Source organism: Larus michahellis, chromosome 1, assembly GCF_964199755.1.
Source record: "Larus michahellis chromosome 1, bLarMic1.1, whole genome shotgun sequence".
In the NCBI taxonomy this organism is placed as follows: Eukaryota; Metazoa; Chordata; class Aves; order Charadriiformes; family Laridae; genus Larus; species Larus michahellis.
Window position 1 is genome coordinate 184,688,296 of NC_133896.1, and position 23,363 is coordinate 184,711,658.

Genomic DNA, 23,363 nt, shown 5'->3' on the forward strand with positions numbered 1-23,363 from the left:
GTGTGTGTTTGAGACTGACAAGAGCACTGAGTCAAGAGGTTTTACTTACTATTGTTTACTTTACTTTAACTGCTAAATTCTTATGCAAATAGGATATTGCAATAATTTTCACTTTTTTCCCTAACCATGTGTTAAAACAGAAATAGGGTGTTGTCATAGTGTTCACTTTTTTTCCTAACCATGTGTTAAAATAGAAATACAGTTAATTTATAGGGTGTATAACCCTGCCAGATATGTGATACAAGCCATTGAGATTTTTTTCTTAGATGAAGTCTGATTGGCTTTTTAGTGAAAGAAGGCCTTCTCTTTGGTGCACATGAGCTTGTTTGACATATGTCTAGACTTCCCAGGCTAGGCAAGGGTGGTTTTGAGCATGTGCAGATGTGAGCATCTGCTGACTGGCTTTTTGAGGTCACAGTGTTGGTTTTTTGACCCAGCTACCGAAAATAAAGGGAGTTGAGTTTGGGTATCTGACTTAGCTTTGTAGGGTACGTGATGATCATGTGGGTGTATGGTTGGTTTGTGTGGGTTTTTTTTTTCTTTCCCTATTTTATTTTGTCCTGTGCCTGTTCCTCCTGTCCAGGTTCTGAAACTCTTTGAGTAGGGATGACTGAGAATATCGTTAGCTCATAAGAATGCCTTGTCAAACTGCGACTTTCAAAAGCATTTGACCTTAGACGGTAGTCCTGTTTTTCGTCTTTAAGTAATCTCTTAAAGCAAAGACCTTGCCCCTGGGGTGTTGAGAGGTGATGGAAGAATGACAGTTCTCCAAACCTGGATTGTGTTCTAGGTATGCCATTAGCTCAATGCATGACCTTAAGAAGAGACAGAGGTGACTATTTCTAGAATAGAGTTTGGGACTTTGTCTTCCTGTAAACTGCTGTGAGTAGTGTAGTTTACAAATGTGATCTGTGGAATTTAACAGTTACCAAAGAGCTGCAGGCTGCTCCATGCCACAAAACCTAAGGAGCTGCTGTAGCTTCTGTAACTATGTACATAGTGGTACAGGTAGAATTACTTTAATAGTTGTAGAGATCAACCAGCTTCTTTGATTGGGGTAGTTCATTTGAAGGGTGCTATGAGATACACTTCTATTTCTATTGCTTCATAAATTCCTGCCCTAAGGTATTGCAATACAGAACATTTATGTCAGCTATTAAATCTAAAATTGGTAAACTCTCCTTCCTATCTACTTCCTGTTGTCTTACAAGATTGGTTTGTTTTTTTGGAGGGGAGGTGGTATATCTTGTCCCCCAAATGGGGGGTGGTGGTTTGAGTGCATGAATTGAGTGCACCCTCAGTAAATTTGCAGTTGACACCAAGTTGGGTGGGAGTGTTGATCTGCTTGAGGGTAGGAAGAATCTGCAGAGGGATCTGGACAGGCTGGATCGATGGGCCAAGGCCAATGGTATAAGCTTTAATAGGGCTAAGTGCCGGGTCCTGCACTTGAGTCACAACAACCCCATGCAGTGTTACAAGCTTGGGGAGGAGTGGCTGGAGAGCTGCCTGGCAGGGAAAGGACCTGTGGGTGTTTGTCAACAGCCGGCTGAATATGAGCCAGCAGTGTGCCCAGGTGACCAAGAAGGCCAACAGCATCCTGGCCAGTATCAGAAATAGTGTGGCCAGCAGGACGAGGGAAGTGATCATCCCCCTGTACTTGGCACTGGTGAGGCCGCACCTTGAATAGTATGTTCGGTTTTGGGCCCCTCACCACAAGAAAGACATTCAGATTGCAGAGTGTGTTCAGAGAAGGGCAATGAAGCTGGTGAGGGGTCTAGAGAGCAAGTCTTACAAGGAGCTGCTGAGGAAACTGTGGTTGTTTAGCCTGGAGAAAAGGAGGCTGAGGGGAGACCTTATTGATCTCTACAACTACCTGAAAGGAGGTTGTAGTGAGGTGGGTGTGAGTCTCTTCTCCTAAGTAACCAATGATAGGACAAGAGGAAATGGCCTCAAGTTGCGCCAGAGCAGATTTAGATTTGATATAGGAAAAATTTCCTCATGGAAAGGGTTGTTAGGCATTGGAACAGGCTGCTCAGGGAAGTGGTTGAGTCACCATCCCTGGAGGTATTTACATGATGTGTAGGTGTGGCGCTTAGGGACATGGTTTAGTGGTGGACTTGGTAGTGTTAGGTTAACGGTTGGACTTGATCTTAAAGGTCCTTTCCAACCTACGCAATTCTATTCTAGTCTGTCTATGTTGACTTGTTCAGGTCTAACTCATCCTATAATACATCTTCAATATACTTTTATTAATTAAATTTGTTTCGTGTCAGAATACATAAAACTTCCTTCACCCCTTTGAATTTGCTGCAATCCACTCTTAGATACAGGCTGTAGCCTTTTTTGTGTTTGGACTACTTAGAGTGTCATGCTTCTCCATGTCACTTGAATTATGTTTCTGAACTCCTGTGCGCTTGTCAAATGTGGATGAAATTGGCTGTTAGATTCAGTGAACTCAAGTCATCCAGATTATATTAGTCTAATTTTCCTCAGTGCAAAAGGCTTGAAAATATGTTCCAGGTTGGACCCTTCTAATCAATGCAACGTATTGATCTGTCACAGCAGATATGCTAATCTGAAAAAAAATTTGATTCCCTGACAGACCTTGAGGTGAAATTGGATTGCTGGTTGACAAAGTTGACATCATTAACATGTAGCTCCTTTTTTTTTTTTTCTTTTTTCTTCCAAAGAAAACTCTTGTTTAGCAGGAGCAAAATCTCTCTTTTTAAAGACACTTCATTTAGAGGGGGAGAAAGAGTATTTGGGCTAAACAGTTACAGTGGTTGATTCCAATCAAATGTCATCTTGAAGTACTGCCTTTCCAAATAAACTAGCTTCTCGGAAGAAGTGAATGAGTTGCAAGTCCTCAGTTCTGTCTGTTCTTTTACAGAATTGTTAAAATTTTTTTTTTTTAAGCAGTGATGGTTAATTTTGAGGCCCATAGCAGCTTGATGTTGTTCGGCAGGTCCAAGGTTTTGGAAGACTGATGGTAAAAGGTATTCTGTGGTACTTCAGCTTATTGAAAGCTCTTACATTCACCCTTGAGGGTTAGGGCTTGGTAAAAAAAGGAAATGAATTGAAGGATGGTAGAGATTATACCTGTTTTCTGTGTATATGTTGACTGAGCAGGAAACTTTTGCTATCTGGTGGCAGAGTGGGATAAAAAGTTGCTTGCCACTTCCTCTCCTTCATGTTTTTTTTTTTTTTCCGTAGAAATGTTTGGAAATCATAAAAATGAGTGCTGGATTATGTGACTTCCAGTTGTGCTTTACTGGGACTACATCTTGTAAACACTAGTCCTCAAAAGATAAACTTCAGTTGCTAGCTCGTTAGAGGTGTTTCTGTTAACTTCAGTATACCATTGACCTGTCTTCAGTGACTTTCAGGTTATGTTTTTGTTTAAGTTCTTTATGAAATTTATGTGAGTCAAGAAGGCTTTCTTGTTTGCACCAATCTGTTAAAACAGACAAATTAACACTTGCATATAACAGTGTCTGTAAATCAAAGAAAGATGTAGTTAAGAGCAAAAGCACTTCCATTTCTCTGGCATAGAGTAGAAAGGTAAGACCGATCTGTGTCAATATCTTTAATTATGAAGTGACTGAATTATTGCTGCAGTGTAAGACCTTGAATCTAAATTAGTCTTTTAAAGAAATGATTGCTGAACAGATGTTACCTAAAACACTTTATTGCAGCTTTGTAAAATTGTAAATTCTTCATGCTGTTATTTTTGTTGGCATGAATTAAGACTGTGGTTTATGATATTAAATTTTAGTGCTGTGTTCTAGCACTTTATTATATAATCTTACCTGTAAGCACCAATTTTGAGTTTAACTCGTCAATGTCTAAAGAGTATCACTGTGTAAAAACTGTCATGTTAAGATAATTTTGCCCCTGATTGCTTTTCAGACTGCTTGCCAAGCAACAGTGTGTGTGTGATAAAGCCATTAAATAAATGCTGAAGTAGTATATTGGAAATTAAAAATAGGAAATGCTGTGGGGTTATACAGCAGTTTCTAAATTGCTCTTACAGATTGAGGTAGCAAAATTACTGAGGGAATATTGTGACAAAGGAGATCCTAAAGTAATAGCATCCACTGTAATCATCCAATTTACATCTCTCTAACTGAGTCTACAGGTTTCCTTGCAATCCCTGCTTCAGTCTTCTGGTTGTGTTTCTGCTGGAGAATAGCCTTTGGGGATAAAACAGCTAGTGTCGAATTTTTTTGGTGATAGAATTAATGGCAGTGTGTGGTGAGTTCTTTCTCGCTTTCTAATTTAAAAAGGTACAGAGGGGATTGTGTGATTATATGTACATCCTTAGTTTTTGTTTATCTAGTTTCAGCATTCAGGGTTAAGTTGGCCAGTTCTAAAACTCATTGCATCTTGCTTAAATGCTCATTTTTTTTCCTTTTTTTTTTTTGATTCGTTTCTCATAGCTATATGTAGACTCTAAGCTCCTCTTAATGTATCAAAGAAGCTATACATGGTGTGGTGGTTTTGGGGATGGGGGCGTAGGTGGGTTATATGTAGTTTTCTTTATTTTCTTCTGCAAGGAAGGCAAAAATGAAGATCCAAAAAGGATTTAGGTACTAGGCTGCAGGATTTTTCATTTTTTGTAAATTGTAGTACTTCAGTGTAGTGGAAGGCGTACACGTTGAAATTCTTGTTTAGCTGCCCGAGATCCTGTTACTTTGCATGCCTAAAACTCCTCTGGTAATGGCAGAGGTGTGTTGCTGGGTGCTTGTCTTCTAGTTCCACTTCTGATCAAGAAATCAGGCTTTGTCTGCTTCTCTAGCATAGTAACAATGTCCATTCCTGCAAGGCGTTACATGAGTTCAAGCACCAAACATGCTGTTTTCACTCAGATGAGCAATATCACTTTGTGCTTATGCAATACTGAAAAGAGTACTCATGGAGCGTGGAGATGCTGCCCCTCTTGGTAGAGTGCCCAAACTTTTAGGTGATACAGACTATACCCTATATTGTACTAGGGTATTCTTCCTTTCCAGGCCACACTGAGGTGTAGTGCTGGTGGAAAAAAAAAAAACTGAAGACATGAGACTGGAGTCCTGTGTGAGAAGATGGCATTCTCCTGCGTTCTGGTTTGCCTGGACTGCTTGTAGTGCACTTAGATAAAATTTTGTTTATAAATATGCATATGCAAAGATAGAGAAATAAATGTAATGACACAAAAGATCAAACTAGTACTGTTGATCCAATTAAGTGGCATTTCTTGTTTCTTTGCTTCACTTCACTGTCTCTACCCAGAGTTGACTGGAGTAATTACATAGACAATAACTCAACTTGCTAAACTCTGTCTTGCAGAGTAGCTTTCAGTATGTGCTGCTGTTCAGGTATGCAACATAACATCATTCTCTTTAGTTTGTTCTTTTTTTTACAGTGAATATATATGAAGCCAAATAGTATTTGGCTTACTTTTCCTAGCTGGGTGGTGCAGAAGTTGCATCACACATGGCTTTGTCATATATGACCTTTTCAAGATACACAGTGCTCTTTTTCTGTTCTGAGTAGTCGTCTTGTTGCTGTGTGTGTGTTGTGAATGTATTGTATCTTTTGGTTTCTAAGGCTGTCATTATCCTCAATACTTTGAGATCGGGCCTTTTGACAGCTTGTCAAGAACACTGTACTGTACACTGAATGTACGTGTATATCCTGTGTCCAATGAAATCAGTTGTTTACTGGTATGCCTGAGGGACATAATCTTCAATAGGGGTAATTCGATGTCAGATGGCTCACTTTCTTCATGAATGATACATCTATATAGCTCTTTTTTCATTGTGACTTAGCTTTAACTGAACTGCTTCTGCTTAATTGCTAAACAAAATGACCTCTTCCTCCATGTCCCAGACTGAAAACTAGGTTGCCCTGGAAAATGTAATTTCAAAATGTTAGTTGTTTATAAATGGCTTTATATAGCAGTGGTGATACTTCTGCTTTTCCAACTGTAGGTGCTACTGATAAATCTGGACTTCTAAAGCATCCTAATTAACTCCTTAATCACCTCATGGTTTTGTATCTCTTCAACTAGAAAACAGGATGTCAATGTACTTAAAATATCATTGATTTATCTTTCAATTTTGTGTATGTTTTCTACATGATAAACACACTAGAGGAATACTTGTACATAGTTCCTATGTTCTCAAAAGCAATAATTTTATTATTCTGGAGTAGTTCATGGAAGGTACAGAATAGCATAGTAGTATTTTCATCCATTGCAAAGCAGTATTCTGTAAGTTTATATCATGTTTTTAGCAGTAACTGAATATTACAGGAATATTACTTCAGCCAGATTTATTTACTTGCAGGCCTATGTTTAAAGCTACCTATTCATTTGAGCAGAACATGTCTTACTTCTGTGAACTGATATATCCAGGCCTGAAAATAAAAATAAGTTCCTGTGATAACAAAGCACTCCAACCTCTACCTAACTATAGCCTGTTTTTTTTTTTTTTTCCCCTGATTAGAAATGTGTTTGTTTTGTTTGGCCTGGCAAGAATAAAAATACACCCTGTTTCTTGAGTCACAGCACTCCTCTAAATTTAATGGCACTAATCCAGTGTAGCAAGATTTTTGCAAGATTTTTTGTTTGTTGTTGTTAAGACCACATGTAATGTTTCACATCTCTCTATTGTTGAATGCTACGGGAGACCAGAAAAGTTGACACCTGGTTTTACTTTGTACAGCCTTGCCAGAAGAGAAGGATTTGGTGAGGGAGAAGGGAAAAAGATTGCTCCAGTTCTCATGTTTTAACCAGCTCCTCTGGCTGAGAAGTATTATAACATGAAATTCACAGAATAAATCTTTTGAGATGTCTTACTGCAAATCATTCAGCCCTTTAATCTTAAAGTGCTAAAAGATCTGAACATTACGTTGTAGTTTGCATGGGGTTGCTTCTCCTTTATAAAGAAATCTCCAAATACAATGTCACCAGTGTTGACACATGGGTGCTGGTTAAGTAGGTGCATTTCCTTGTAGCAGTTACTTTTGAACGAGACTATTATCTGAAAGAGGTCTTATATTGGTATGTTTAGAACCCTGTATTGTAGGTAGCTAGTAAGCTGAAGATTTAGGAGACTCTTATCTATATATTGAGTTTCTTATACCATTATGGTGTCCTTAACTGCTTGCATGGTAGTCTCTTTTCACTAATTAGTCAGATGCCCTGGGTCAGTGAGGTGTTACGACATACAAAATGGGGAACTCTTCACCCTTTACCATAGTAAATTCCATTGCTGAATTTCACAGCTTAATTGAAAGGCACAACACTGGCTTGAACTATCCCATTAACTTTTGACTTTTTCAAAGAACGAAACCTGAAGCTGAAAAATATTGCCTTGATTCCATGGATGTTGGAGGAGCTTCACAATGGTATCCCTGCATTGCTTAAGGCTTAGTGATTTAAGCCACGTGTATGAAAAAGGAATAATTTTTATGTTCTTTGCTGCCAAGTTGCAGTGTAAAACCATATGTTAAGTGTTTTCTCCTGCAGTTTTGATCACTTAAGAATAGAGAGATTATATCAACAACTTGATAAATGTAAAGTCGTGATCTCTTGCAAATGACAGAAATTAATGCTCATGCTGTCTTTATAGCTATTTAGCAGAATAGGAAGAACAAGTCATAAAACCCAGCTCCATAGCAGTGTGTGGCACAAAAGTCTGATCTGTCCCTGCAGCAGGAGAAAACCAATGGGAAGACTGGGATATGGATCTTCATTCTCCTGACTGGATTGAAATATTTTCACTTCGTTGTTTTCATTTTTTAGAAATCCTCATCTGTTAGAACATGGAATGGGTTTGTCATAAAAGTTCATTGCTCCAATTTTTTTTATTATTGATGGTAGAACTTCTGCTATGTTACTGAGTGTTTCCTCGAACTTCACTTGGTTTTTTGTTTTTTTTTTTTTTTTTTTTTTTTTTAACTTCATAGCCATTCATCAGATCCTTCTTCAGCTTCTTGACAATACTCAGAGTAGAGTTATCGTGGGATAACATTTAACTTAACACCAACTATTCTTCAATTCTGAGGGAAGAGCCAGAGAAGAAGTCACAAGTAATGATGCCTACGTATTATTGACTTGGTGAAGACAAAGCAAGGGTTTCCAAATCTGTTTAATTTTAATATAGCCGTTAACAGTTGCTTTAGCTGCTGCTGAGCTTTGTATAGTAGGCAGTGAGGGGAGTCTAAGAATAGGTTAAGGGTGTATTTCACTAAGTATGTGACTTCACATTCTTCCCGCTTCCCTGCCAAGTCTGTTCTCAGCCTCTTCATAAAAAACTATAAATGGGAACCTTGCAACACTGACTCACGAGTCAGCAATGTTTTTCAGTGCTCGTCTTTGGTTTTGTGCAAGAGCTGGGCATCCTCGCGCTTGCTGTGTTTGTCAGTGTGCAGTGGAGAGCAAAACAGCTGGTTCAGGAACTGTTGTTTCATACAGCAACGAGGGATCTTCTATAGATTTTTAGATGTTACTGCTAATAAATGCTTATTTCAGTTTCCACTCATAACTTCATGTTCTGCTTGCTATGTAGGCATTGCTTGAGAGTAGTCAACAGACTTAGTTGTTTGAGTGTTGCAGCTTGGCAGATAGTTTTGAACTGTTGAAGGAACTCCATCTTCTTCTTCTATTGAGTTTAAAATCTCTGGACCGATTTCTTGGTGGTGGCCCCACAGGCATTTTGAGAAGACACAATTCTAGCAGCTGAATTATCAGCAGGTCTTCTATTGTAGTATATTTAGCTATAAAATATATAATAAAACGCAACTTGTTTCAAGATGTGTTCGGTTTATATTCTTCTGGTATTATACTCTTGAAGGATCAGATTACAGGTTTAGCTTTTTTTTTTTTAAAATCTACACTGTATTCCCTGTATAACCTGCTGTGCACTGTAAGCCAATTTGCCAAGAAATTATTGCTTCATTTCAAGTGCTGTGATTCAATACCGTTTAACTTGCATCTTGTTTTAATAACAGTAACTATAACAGACACTTGCTTCTTTTTGTTTGGGTTTTTGTTGTTTTTTTAACTGCACAATTGTGACATGACTGGTTTCCTGTTTGATTTACAGCACTTAAATATCAAGACACTGACAGATGATGTGGTAAGACAACTTAAGTTTTGCTTTGGCTTTGCTAAGCTAATAACCGTATTGCTGATGCAATAGAAATAACCTTATTGATACAATAAACTGTCTTAATTGTGGAGTTAATTGGCGAACTCACTGAAATGTTAATTATCTGCAACATAGTGCAAATAGCAAAAATCTATGGATGGCTATGAAGTATGCTCTAATCACAGGTAAATGAGCTTAACATTCGTAATTGTGCCAGTTTACATGTGGTATAGTTAAGATATCTGTGATTGCATGTTTAATATTAAAGTTACTTAGGTTGCATGGCTAGCGTAAAATACCATGTCTAACAAACTAACAGTTGTTTGTAAAACTCATTAATGCTTGCTTCACATGATGTTAGGTATATTCACTGTCATGCTAACACTGTGTTTCTCAAACTTCATCTGTCTCTTGACTAGCAGATGAGAGGTTCTGTATCACAAAGCAGACTTCTTTCTTGCTGTTGAAGTTACCTATGTCATTGTCTGTACTGTTCTTTTGTAGGTAAGCATAGTTTTTCTTAAAGTGGATCACTCTACAAAGTCTTTGATTTTACCTGGGAGGTAACATTCTGTAGGCATCTGAAAATCAGCTGTTATGACTTGAGTGCTATACAGAGTTCTTGCTGAAGTACTTCTGTGTATAACTGAGAGCGTAAGTGTAGAGAGTTTTATGCTGAACAACATGTAACATGCTTGTGCTGAGAAACGCTGCTGTTTTCTACGTTAGGATCCAATGGTCTGGTTATTGTTGATAAGGTGTACAAAGTTAGTATTGCCTCCACCTATCATTCCTGAACTGATTTAAATCACCTGCTCTTTCTTTAGCAGACTTTCATCGGCTTGAAATGGTTGTTAAGAAATTTGAATCCAATGGGTTGATAATACAATCTTGATCCTATAAACTTGTGCTTTATCTCAGAGAGCTGAAGAAATGTTCATAGTTCTCTCAAAGTAAAAGAATTTTTTGGTAACCAGAACTTAATTTTGGTAGCGTCATGTAAGGGTTATAGTCTGGATGCACCAGATCTTGCTGTTTGAAGAGGCTATTTTGCTGCCTTATTACACTTCTCCTTTCCTTAGCCTATTGGACTTGTCTAACTTGTAATGGTAGCCACCATAAGTCATCAGGTTTGTGTTTGTTGGAATAAGGACAGAGCCTGATAGCTCAGTAGTAAGAAATCATCTTCCCCACTCCTTAAATTTCTCAGAGCATACTGTAGGCCCCTTCACAGACTAAAGAAACTTCACCTGCAAAGTCATACCAAATTGTCTATATATTTCATATATATTTTTTTAGAAGGAAATGACAGCAGTTTAGTGAAAGGCTAACAGTAAAAAAAAAAAACCAAAAAACAAACCAAAAAAACCCAACCAACAAAACAAAAAAGAACTGGAAACCCCCCACCCTCAAACATTGCAGTGGCATGCACTTTTAAAGGTAGGCATTTTGTTCACTTGCAACTTCGTCTTGGAATGGGTATGTTTTTCCAGCTGACACTTTTTGTCTCTGAGTTTTCTGTTGGTTTAGTCTTTCTGTGTCTGATCTCGGAACCAGCTAATAATAAGTATCTGAGTCCTAGGAAACTTAGATGTTGCTCAGACCAGAGTGTTTTTGACATTTTATGCCAAGCACAAAAACTGGCAAAGGTATTTTCTCCAAATTCATTTTGTGACAAGGGGGAAAACTGTAGTAATAGAAGATTAAGAAATTGAAGGTTTAAGATTGCTTGATTTTGTAGCTTTCAATGAAATATATATTACGCTTCTTCTTGTGGGCAATCATTTGCATGTTATCTTGCTCTCTGCTGCATTATGCTTTATGAAATATTTATATTTTATTATTCCCAGTCTGTTTCTTACAAATAGAGTGCTGTATAATGGTAGCCAGGAACTTTTCTTTTAAATTTAGGTAAGTTAGCAACATTTTGAGAGTCTAAAATGCAGACTGTCTTTCAATATTTGATTTGTATTGGATTATTCCTGAGATGCTGATGAATTGTCTACTTCTACTGACAAAAAAAGTTCAGAAACACCTTATTTTTTACATAATCAACACATGCTGCTTTTATCTTATTTGTTTACAAACTATGAAGATAGGAATCTTATTCCACAGAGGAATGGCAAGTAGGTATCTGAGAAATTATCTACCCGCAAGATCACTGCGGAAGCAAGCCTGTTTTCTATCTCAAGTGCTCCACATTCCAACAAATGGTTTGTAAGGCTCGTGAAGATTAAAAAGCCTGCTTATTAACAGAATTTTCTTAAAAATCTTTTGTCTATCTTATGTAGACAAAATTGAAATGTATACTAAAATTCCTTGCAACAAATTTATGTTGACTGATTTCATAGCAATTGCTGTAAAGATAAGAAAGGCTTTATGCAGGATTCAGAGTGAAATATGTTCTATGTGTTCAAGATGTGACTGTGCACAGGCCTAAACTCTAAGTTTTCATTTTCTGCCGTTAGTTAAATGATTTGCTCTCAAGAAAGGTAAGATCATCTCTAGGAGATTGAGCGAATTAGGAATAAGAAGTCATGTAAGGAAAGGGATTCCTTGTATTTTGGTTTATGCAAGTCTTTCTCTTACTAAAAGCTCTACTGCTACCAGTGGAATTTCTCATATAGTAAGAAGTTAATCTAGTAGAGCAATTTGACTGTCAAAGAAAGAATATAATTTTTTTGATCTTGTGGAGCTTCGAGAAAGAAAAAGATGTTAAGAGGTCTTTGACTCGGAATCACTGGAAATAACTTCTTTGATCTTAGGTGAAGTGAGGGGAAAATAGTGATTTGCTTTTACTTCCAAAGATACTGAAATATATTGATGCAACCCATATTCTCCTGTGTGTTCCCCATCCACTAAGAATAATAATTATTTCAAATGAAGACATAGGATTTGTGCAACTTTGTGTTCTCCTTCCTTCGTTGTCTACATCAGGGTGTTACAGCATACTTTCATGATTGAGCTGTTGGCTACTGTGACTAGAATGGGCTGGCAAAATGTCTGGGAGACTGAGCTATGCTGTAGTACTTGAGCATGCTTTTCAGATGTGAAATTGGGTTTACTGAATATTAAATAGTGGGCAAAAACGTGTGAACTTGAAAATTGAGGGTGGCAGTACTTTTTGTCCTACAGATCTATAAGGCAGAGTGAGAAGGACACCTAGAGAAAGAGCAAAGCTATAACCAGTGCTCTTCATGTCCTCAGACAGGAAATGAAGATTGTGTACCTGTATATTTCATATCAGAACTCTGCTAATAAGGTCTGCCTAGTGATCATCATCAGTGTCTTGATAGTCCATGTGTGTATTTTTTCATAAGAATGGGACTGGGAAGGGGAAGAAGGACGACTTCGGTACTTCTAGTAATGCAGTTTAAGCTAAACCAGAAAAGTTCTCGGTTGTCCTTTCTCCTCATGATGAAGTATCAGAAGTAGTGCTACCTCATTTATGGCAAACAACACATTTCATGTAGTCAGGACTTTCGCTGGTACTGATTGCCTACTGTCTTAGAATAAAGATTTTCCTGTAATACAGTGACATCCTGTAGTATTATATACTCCACAAACTTGTCTTGTGGGGAAGGTTTGCAGTTCATGTGGTGAAGAAAACGAAGATCCAAGCCAGTCGTTACTTTGTACCTTTTTGATGTGGAGACTTTAGGTTAATTTTCTTCTCTAGGAACATCACAGCCCTTTGGGATGGTAACAGAGGATAGTATTTTACCATTTCTGTCTTATGAAATTGGTGTAGATTGATGAGCTTTGTACAGATCGAGAAATGGAATATGAAGAGATATAGTAGTGATTCTTGTTTTAAGGGCATCAAATCTGATGGCTTCAACCTTAATGTGGGAGGAGTTTGCATGACTTGATTTATATGCTTTACATGTTCCAGGCATCACTGTTTGTTGTGCTAAATCAAAGTGCCGGGATCACAGAGCTAGTGCCAGAAACCTCAAATCCACATGGTATTGTGCAGCTGTTGAGTCGGTATGTTAGCTTGGGTCCAGACCGATGCACGTCATGTCTAATATGATAAGCACTGTCTCCAAGAATGAAAAAGAAAGGAAAAGTCAAGGAATCAAAGGCTATGGTGGATGAAGGAACTTCAGTCTTTTGTTTCTTTTACAGCATATCATGAAGTGTATCTTCCGTGGCAAAGCCACCGTACTGTACTACTGCTTACCTTGAAAAAGGATAGCTATTCTGTGAATTATTCTAAGATTTTTTTCACAAATTCAGATAATGTTTCAACTGTAAACTCCTTTTGCTGTTGGTTATGACGGGCCCACTTTCATATCCTGCATAAACCTCAGTAATTCTTCCATCTGCTACCTTCTACTTTGGTACAGATGCTATTTTCTTCTACATGCTGGGGTGCAATCACTGCAGTAAATACAGTCTAAACAGTGTTTATAAAGAAATATAGCTTATGTTCGTAATGTTTGTGTACTTAAAATTTATGTTGCTCATGCAGTGATAAGATATTGGATTAGAGCCATATACTTTAAGTATGGTTAGCATCCCTTTTCAGATAAAATCCTCCTGTCTAGGTATATGGAGAGTGTGCATGGTAACTTTTAACTACGGAGACCTACAAGATGTTGCATGCAAGCTTTTACTCCAAATACGGGCAGTAGGAAACATACTTTATAAGCAAAGTCAAAAATACATTTTTAGTCTCATTTTAAGAATCTAATCTATATACAATAAACAGCTGTTGTTAAGTTGCATTAATATCAACATTCATAGTCCAAATTATGTCAGTAAAAGTCTCATTAAACACTGTTGGAAGTTGTTCTACAGAAACTCCTAGTATTTATTATTTTTTTTCTGGTGTTGAGCTTATTGTTCCATTGCCTGTTTGGGTCTGAGGGCTTCAGTCTGGATATGGTGAAGAAAGGTAAGACCTAGATTATGTAATGTTTGTCCTTGATGTAGGTAACCTCTGCTGCTGAATCATTTCCCTTATTCCCTACCCACTTCCTCTCTGCGATCGTAAATAAGACCAGCCATGCTAGTTGATTCAGCTTCATTTGCTGGTTTCCAGAACATTCACAAAGCAGAGGTGTTAGTGGCATTCCTCAGAAAATAACTTTTTTTTCTCCTGTTTATGTTATTCTAGGAGTTATCATTGGCAAATGGTTAATCACCTTCAACCTAAATTGCTCAGTTAACTGGAAACTTGAGTGTAAGCACCACAGTTTTAAGAGTTACAACAATAACCTGAAGTAAAATATGATTGAGAATTTATTGTGGTATTTGGCTTTTTACATTTAGTTCAAATTCAACAGTATAAAGCAATTAAAACTCTGCTTTTTAATAGACTATCTGTGTTTATAAGAATGATATTGAATTTATTGTCTGAGAAGGCATCCTGCATATGTCAGTTTTGTGTTAAACCTGACCTCCAGTTGTTAACAGCCTCAAAGTTGGATAGTCCTATGAGAATTCCCTTAGCAAGTCTTGTTCCCTTGGTAGTAGCTGATGCCATCAGGTTTTTCTGTGGATGTCCCATTCTCCTCTGACCAGCTGTCCTCTGTTCCTGAGAAAGGCATTGAATCAAGGGCAGAGTGAAGCACTGGCAGAACTAGGGAATTCTTTTAGTGATCATGAATGTGGTTACACGTGCATGTGTTGGATTTTATTTTTGAGGAATTTCTTAATATAGCAATAGATGATCTGATGTGCTAATTGGGGCAGGGGGTGAGGGTGAAGGAATGAGGGAGGCAGGACAGCAGGGAAGTAATACCTTTCATTCCTGCATGCATAGCGGCTCTGTTAGGAGGTGATTTCTTGATAAGGTGTTGAGCCGGAAGTTAGTCTAGCAATAACTATACCATTAATTCCTGTGTTATCAAGTGTGTAAGTTCAATAGACAATATAGTCTTACAGAGAATGGTATATAAGAAGTCTCCACTAAGATCAAAATGAGAGCACAAATAGATGTGCTTTCTAGGGAACCGATTGGAAAGCGTGACAAGCCAGAAGGTTTTTATTGTGGATCTCTTTGTAACTTTGATTTTCAGGTCCGTGGTGTGTGCATAAAACCACTTTCTTATTTCATAGGCTCTCAGTGGAATAATAGCCGATGAAATAAGAACCAAATAAAACTTCACCATTTATCCTGTGATAGTTGCTTCGTTTTGGATCTTACAGCTATTTTTCTCACTATCAGTGGTTCAAATTCTGATACTCAATTCACAGTCAGTCCGAAATCAACTCTGAGGGGGTGAATGCTGCTTATCTAGGCTTGTCATTTTATCTCTTTCCTTAGTACTACGTATCATAGCTTTCTATATATTTTCAGAACGTCTAGGATACTGTTAATAGTTTCAAACAGTGAAGGAGATCAATGTATAATGCTTGATAGCAAGTTTGTGGGTTTTAAGCCTGTTTGAACTAGATGATCTTAAGGGTCTATGAATGATTCTAGTAATGTAAGTAGCAAAAATTGTTCCTATGCTAAGAATATCTGATCTTATTGGCAAGGTGGCTATGAATGTGTGAGCTCTGTTGTGTTAAAAATAAATCTTTCCTTCTGTGAGGGAAGGAAAATGTAAGGGGGGAAAATGAATTCTGTAACCCACCAGAGGTGAGGCTGCTATAGCTCCATGTCCTCCAGGCCCATCCAGTAGCGAGGCTGAGGCGCCTGCACAAACACATGCATGTAACATGTATGTATATGCATGGCAGGCCACCTAGACAGCACCATGGGTATCATCCTGTTACCCTCTTTGGCTGATGAGGATCCATTAGTGGGAAACATCTCCAATGTGAATCTCTCCAGTAGGCGGGTTCACAAGCTCACTACCTGTTCTGGCCCCCATATCCCAGACTTCCCTGTGTCTGGCACCTGGCTCACATGAGCCCTGAGGTTGCAGGCTCACTCCGGTTGTTGATATAGACCTCACTCATGGACAGACACGCACATGCCCACGTATGTGGGCACGTACACATACAGAGGTCTTGGGCAGCTGGTGGGGCTCCCCTGGTCGCTCTAATAAGCAACTCCCCTTGTGGCCTTTTCTTTAGAAACTCAGATGTGTACACATAGACAAAAATCTCCATCAGTTGGCCAGGATTCTCCTCACTCCTGTAGAAGTTGAACTCCCCCAGTGTCTACTCCTTAGACACAGACAGAGGTGGATTTCCCAACTGGCATGCCCCCATACACCCCTGAGCCTATGGTCTCTCTGGCAGCTCTCCAGAACTTCCCTTATCCCTCTTCTAGCCAGCTCCTTCGGTCCCCTTCCCTTACAGATACATATTCCCTTGTTCCCTGGCCACTTCGCCCTTTCACTGGCTTCGTAAGTGCTAGTGATCATTCACTCACCACTCTCACTCATTCTGGTTGCTGGCACCATGCACACAACTGAGGTCCTACTCAAGTTGCTGGTACTTAAGTTCACTCACTCTGGTCTCTCCAGCTGCTGGTCTGTGGTTCCTCTGACACATAGTTTGATCTCGTTGCTTACACATGGGCCTCCATACCACATGTGCACACAAAGTAGAGCATCTCACCCAGGAAAATATTTGGAAATAAAATTTAATAAGATAGGACATACTGTGCTGTTTATGTATGGGGTATGGCCAGACAAGAGTACTAACTAGCAAACTGTTTAGACACAACTAGCCCTATTTATCCCCTTATCTTATCATTTTCCCATGCTTATAGAATCTTCATGATTGGAAAGGACCTTTGAGATCATCGAGTCCAACCATATGCACACAAAAAAACCCCCTACAATCTCTGCCACTAGAGCATGCCCTGAAGTGCCACATCTAGACGTTTCTTAAACACCTCTAGGGATGGTGACTCAGCCACCTCCCTGGGCAGGCTGTTCCAGTGCCTGACCACTCTTTCAGGAAAGTAATTCTTCCTCATATGTAATCTAAACCTCCCCTGCCGCAACTTCAGACCATTTCCTCTGGTCCTGTCCTTATTCACCTGGGAGAAGAGGCCAACAGCCACCTCTGTACAACCTCCTTTCAGGTAGTTGTAGAGGGCAATGAGGTCTCCCCTCAGCCTCCTCTTCTCCAAGCTAAACATGCCCAGCTCCCTCAGCCTCTCCTCATATGACCTGGTCTCCAGACCCCTCACCAGCCTGGTAGCTCTCCTCTGGACATGCTCCAGCACTTCAATGTCCCTCTTGTACAGAGGGGCCCAGAACTGAACACAGGACTCGAGGTGAGGCCTCACCAGTGCCAAGTACAGAGGCACCATCACTTCCCTGCTCCTGCTGGCCACGCTTTTCCTGATACAAGCCAGAATGCTGTTGGCCTTCTTGGCCACCTGGGCACACTGCTGGCTCATGTTAAGCTGGCCATCCACCAGCACCCCCAGGTCCTTTTCTGCTGGGCAGCTTTCCAGCCATTCTTCCCCAAGCCTGTAGCGTTGCTTGGGGTTGTTATGACCAAAATGCAGGACCTGGCACTTGGCCTTATTAAATCTCATACAGCTGGCCTTGGCCCATCGATCCATCCTGTCCAGGTCCCTCTGTAGAGCCTTCCTACCCTCAAGCAAATCAATTCTCCCACCTAGTTTGGTGTCATCTGCAAACTCACTGAGGGTGCACTCAATCCCCTCATCCAGATAATTGATAAAGATATTAAACAAAACTGACCCCAAAACTGAGCCCTGAGGGACACCACTGGTGACCGGCCGCCAAGAGGATTTCACCCCATTAATCACAAGTCTCTGGGCACGGCCATCCAGCCAGTTTTTAACCCAGCGAAGAGTACGCTTGTCTATGCCATGATTCGCCAGCTTCTCCAGGAGAATGCTGTGGGGGACGGTGTCAAAGGCCTTACCAAAGTCCAGATAGACAACATCCACAGCCTTCCCCGCATCCAGAAGGTGGGTCACATGGTCATAGAAAGAGATCAGGTTGGTTAAGCAGGACCTTCCTTTCCTAAACCCATGCTGGCTGGCCCTGATCCCTTGGCCGCCCTGATCCCTTGGCCGCCCTGCACTTGCCGTGAGGGCTCACTCAAGATGATCCTCTCCATGAGCTTTCCTGGTACCGAGGTCAGGCTGACAGGCCTGTAGTTCCCCGGATCCTCCTTCCGACCCTTCTTGTAGATGGGCGTCACATTAGCCACCCTCCGGTCATGTGGCACCTGCCCTGTTGACCAGGATTGTTGATAAATGATGGAGAGAGGCTTGGTGAACTCTCCCGCCAGCTCCTTGAGTACTCTTGGGTGAATCCCATCTGGCCCCATAGACTTATGTACATCTAGGTGCAGAAGCAGATTATTGACTACTTCCTCCTGGATTATGGGTGGGTTGTTCTGCTCTCCATCCTTATCTTCCAGCTCAGGAGGCTGAACACCCTGGGGATGCTGGTCTGAGTATTGAAGAAGGAGGCAAAGTAGGCATTAAGTATCTCAGCCTTCTCATCATTGGTTGCAACTTTCCCCCCAGCATCCAGTAAGGGATGGAGATTCTCTCTGGCTCTCTTTTTGTTGATGTATTTATAAAAACTTTTTTTTGTTGTCCTTTATGTTAGTGGCCAAGTTCCAATGCTTGTACCTCTCCAAATCAGAGATGCATCCTTTTTCCTTATTTCCCTGAAACATTGCAAAAGAAGCCTTGCAGAATCCAAAAATGTTTTTCCTCTTCATCCCATAATGTGTCTTATATCCCTAAGCAGTAACACCCCTGCGCCTGATAGGTGGTCTGTTCTGATCCTGTTGACTCAAGGGGAGGGTGTCAGACCTGGACCACAGGGCAGCGGCTTTGCTGGGATACCCTTGGGAGGAGCCTGGACAGTATGTCCCTTCCTCTGAATCGTTAACTTGTGTTCCTCCCGCCTGCTGTTGTGCCTCTGTGTTCATCTGGGCTTGTAGAGATAAGCCTTTGGTGGGCTAATAGCTCCTGTGATGAGTTTGCTAAGGGACAGGTAAAAGTATTATTTGGGTTCCAACACCCACCATTGTCTTTCTGTGCTCTTTTGTTTGTGTGCAGAGGAGCTTTTTAGCACACAGCCTTAAGAGACAATTCTTTCCTTTAGTCTTGGTCCTGCTGCTGCATGCATCTCCTTTCCTTTTGTCTTTCATACAGATAGTGGGCATTGAAGAAAACTTTACGTATGTCCTGTGTCAGTTGCTTGCTTTCAAGTAATTTCTTTAATGTGGCTGTGTTTAAAAATATTCGTTAGATATTAAATCCCTATGGGATTTGAATATTGCTCTGACAGTACCACCTTTGAAATAAACAGTCGTGTTTTCTTGTACTACTAGTAATAGAAAAGCACAGCTTGGATCTCTTTGGCACTGCAGGCACCACTCTTTTATATTTAAAGTCCCATGTGAACTTAATCATTCACTCACATATATTGTCTGCCAAGTGATTATTGAGAAAACTTTTCCCTTTGCAGATGCTGTCGCCACTGTTACTGTGTAGATACAGTAACTTGCTTTGCACCTCATAAACTACTAGAGCTGGTCAGTAGAGCTTGGCTGCCGAATTTCTGAAGCCACAGAGCTTTGTGATGGAGCAGAGCAGTGGAAGAAACACTACCGTAAGACAGTTTTATACTCTATTACAGTAGAAGGGAGCCATAATAGAGTTTCTGCCAAGGCTGCCTGAGAATCTTCAGACTGGTAAATGTAAAACACTACTGAAGAGCAGTTTTGTGGTAACTCACGTTCACGTGTTGACCATGGTTTACTTTTCACTGTGTTTCAGTTCTGGCATTAAGATTTTGTTTCAGTTGCCTTCCTGGTTTTGTCTTGTAGAGAATGCAAACTGGCAGAATAAAGTACACTGCTTTATAGATGTTCAAGTCTCTGGTGGTAGGAGGCATAAGACATAAAAGCTAAAATATATGCAAACATGTCATTGCTTTAAATTCAAGTTTATGAGAAAAGACTCTTCATGCCTCTCATGCTGGGGGATGTAGTCGTAGGAATGAGAACTGTGAATTATATCTTCAATAGCTTCTGTGCTGTCCTAATTAATTTTTGTTTATCTTTTCCCTCCTCTTCTTCTTCTCTCCCACCTTAAAAAGTAACAAAACTAACCAGACCAAAACCCCTGCCTTTTGACCAAAAAAGATTTAGGATTGTATTGGTTGGTTTTTTTGCTAACAGAGTAGTAGTGTATCTGCGTTATTTCTAGAATTAGGCTTACCTTTGGATAGGAAACTTCTACCTTCAACGTTTTTTCCTCTTTAGAGTTAACTTTTCTTTTTAGTTACTTTCACTTCTTTCAATATCACGTAATTTTTAAACTTCAGACCACTATGGGCAGGTAATTTTTTTTTTTTTTTTTACAATTTAGAAGAAATGTGGGGTTTTTTTTTTTAGAACAAATAGTTTTTAATGAATATTACTGCAATATTTTTATACTCAGTATTTAATTTTTTTTTTTTTTTTCTTTTTAGACTATGTATCTGAAGTATAGTTTTCCTCATCTTTGGTAACACTGTGCTATGATGATAGGAATAGATTGTTGTTTGAATAAAGACTCCCTGTTATGTTTTTGTTCAGTGTATTAAAAAAAACAATCTTTCTCCTTTCAATGCCCAGAAATATTTAATTGCCTTTGAACTCTTAACTCTGGATAATCTACTCTGAGTTCCATCAGTGCATCAAAACAGATATTAGTTTGGAGAATTCCAAAGAAACTTTACTAACTGTGGAAATACTTTGTATAAAGACCATACGAAGCCCTCTTTATTCCTTGGTTAATTTTAATGTTGGGCCTACAAAGACTTTAAGGGAAAAGTTTATCCCTTTAAAAAAATTTTTGTCCTAAAGCACTGTTTCTGTATGGATCTGTATGTATTTATTGGTAATATAAATACAAAAAGAGGGCAGGCATCTTTAGAAAAGACAGAAAGTCAAACCTGCTTTAAACTGCAGTGACAGTTTGTATCAAAGCTAACTTTAGATATTCCCCATTGGTTAGCCTGGTTTAAAATATTTTTAATGTAACATGGAAGATTATTGAGCTATATTTTTGCAGTTTCCTCCTGTATCACTTGGATCGCCAGCAGCATCAGTGGTAGATTTCATTACAACCAAGCAATGAAATTTCTATTCTTTCTGTATAGTGTTTTCTGTGGACCATGAAATTATTCGCATGTATGGAATATTGAGAGATACTAACTTTTTGAAGCACTATCAATGCATAATTTAAAAGAGAAGTGTACGTAGAATACCCGCACTGTACTGCTGTGCAGGTCTTGTGAATTTCCTTTTTTAAATCTATGGAAATCTTATTTTTAGGCTACATTGTTTTAAATAATTTAAAGTGATTTGTTTGACACACGTTTAAATGTGCTTATAATCCTAGTATCTCACTTTTATCTTGCATGTTCTGCCTAATCAAATGTATTCTAAGAGCATGCTTCCCTCCTCTAGAACAAGGATTTGGTGAATACGAGGAATATGAATGTTATGGCCTAATCAGTAATGTTGCAAAACATCTACTATACACATTCAAGAGGAGCTTAAAAACAAAGCATAAACTAAAAATGTGAACAAGTGAAAGGAAGTGAAATACAACTTTTCAGGGATGAACTGGCTCTCATCCCTGGAATGGTGCTGCCTGTTCCCAGTGGAGCAAGAGGAGTTCTGGGACTTTCATGGCAGAGACTAGGGTGGTTCTGCCTGGCCAGAACTGCTATTGCTGCTATTGCTGCTGCTTTGTGGAGCAGTGGAAGGAAGAAGGGACACTTGGGGAACATGGAGTGTAAGGAAGGGGCTGAGACTTCTCAGGAGAGATGGGTAAGGGGTGTACGGTACGCTTCTCTTAAACCTAAATTAGTCAATTTTCTGCTGACTGACCCATGGGCTGAAATCTTTTATTTCAGCCAAAGTGTCTTACTTCTACGCCTGCTTCAAGTCTGTGTATGGAGAGTCTTCACATATAATGGCTTGTTTCTTAGGTTACACGCTTGGTAGTGAACAGTGGGGTATGGAGAAGCTACCGGCTAACTTTGAAGCAGGTGTGTTGCCTTTCATCAGTGCTCTGTGAAAGCCATTGTTTGAGGAGAAAAATATCATATAATATGATTTTTTTAAGATTCCAGTCTAGTCATTGCAGTTTGCAATCTGGCTTCATCCTCCCATGCTTGCCATAGACTTCTGATTTTAAGGACAGGAAGGGAAATTGCTGTCTGGTCAAGATGCAAGCTGGTTTTTGCCACTGATGACTCTACACTTCACAGCCAATGATGTTACCCTCCCTTTTGCTTTTGTTGCATTCTCTTTCTTCCTGGGTCTTGCCTATGCAATTATTCATGTAGAGTGTGCTTTCCTCATTGCCTGCGGGTTTGATGTGACACTGAAGGGCCCCATCATCCATGCTGAGCTCTTTTATGTTTATGCTATATTAATTTTCTGCTTTTGCATGTTATACAACCATCTGTTTGTGAGTGGCTTACAATCTATTTCTATGTTCCAAAAACTGTTCCCTTTCAATTTTGAACAGGAAGAATTAAAGTCTTTTTGTTTTTCCTCTAAACCTCTCTTTATGGATGTCTAATAGTCAATTCTTGCTCTGAGTGGAACACTTGTACCCAATTTTTGCTACTAATTTTCTTTGCTCTCTCTGATCTTAATTCCACAGGCGCTATAATAACTTTACTTGTCATTTAGTTTAGTAACTTTGATGTACTTATTAAGTCATATCTCAAGATACTTATCTTCAAGATATATTGAAGCCTCAGAATATTTTTGCATAGCATTTCAAAGATGTAAGTCTATTGATATGGTGAAAATCTTGTCCAAAATCTCTCATACATCAAATGCTACCGTAACTTCTTCTGTGTTGACAAGTGTAATATTGCTGTTCACATCTGTTCAAAAGGCTGCTACAAAGATGATTAAGATTTAGCACATCTCATTGAGTACGTCAGCTGCTTTTGTGTTCTGTTGGTCCTTGCCCATTTACATTAGGATGCACAAGCTCTAACAATAAAAATGTTTAAAATTTCCCTAAGTCTTTACTGAAAAGTTGATAAATATCTAACCAGTAAAAAAACCCATAGCCCGAACCACTTTTCCAAAGAATTTTTTGCGGCTTTTTGAAAGGGTAAAGTCAGAGTGATTGTCTTGTGTTGATGATAAGTCTAAGGATTATTCATGAAACCATGAGTGTATCCTACTTAACTTTAATAGAGGAACTGATGGTTTTTATGCTTCTCGTAGATGAATGTCTAAATAATTGGAGCACAAAAAGGCACTAAGTTTTGGATAACATAATCCAAATAA

The 23,363-nt window shown here is 39.3% G+C and overlaps 1 protein-coding gene across 2 annotated transcripts in view; it reads left to right on the plus strand.

The window, feature by feature from the left end:
- Positions 1-23,363, plus strand: part of DIAPH3 (diaphanous related formin 3) — a 244,841-nt gene that overhangs the window by 1,786 nt on the left and 219,692 nt on the right. Inside the window, exon 2 of one of the 2 annotated variants that reach the window (XM_074564575.1) lies at positions 9,093-9,125. The exons of the other annotated variant lie outside the window; for it this stretch is intronic. Within the exon in view, the coding sequence (XP_074420676.1) occupies positions 9,093-9,125 (33 nt within the window). The remainder of the gene's footprint in view (positions 1-9,092; positions 9,126-23,363) is intronic. 2 annotated transcript variants of the gene reach the window in all.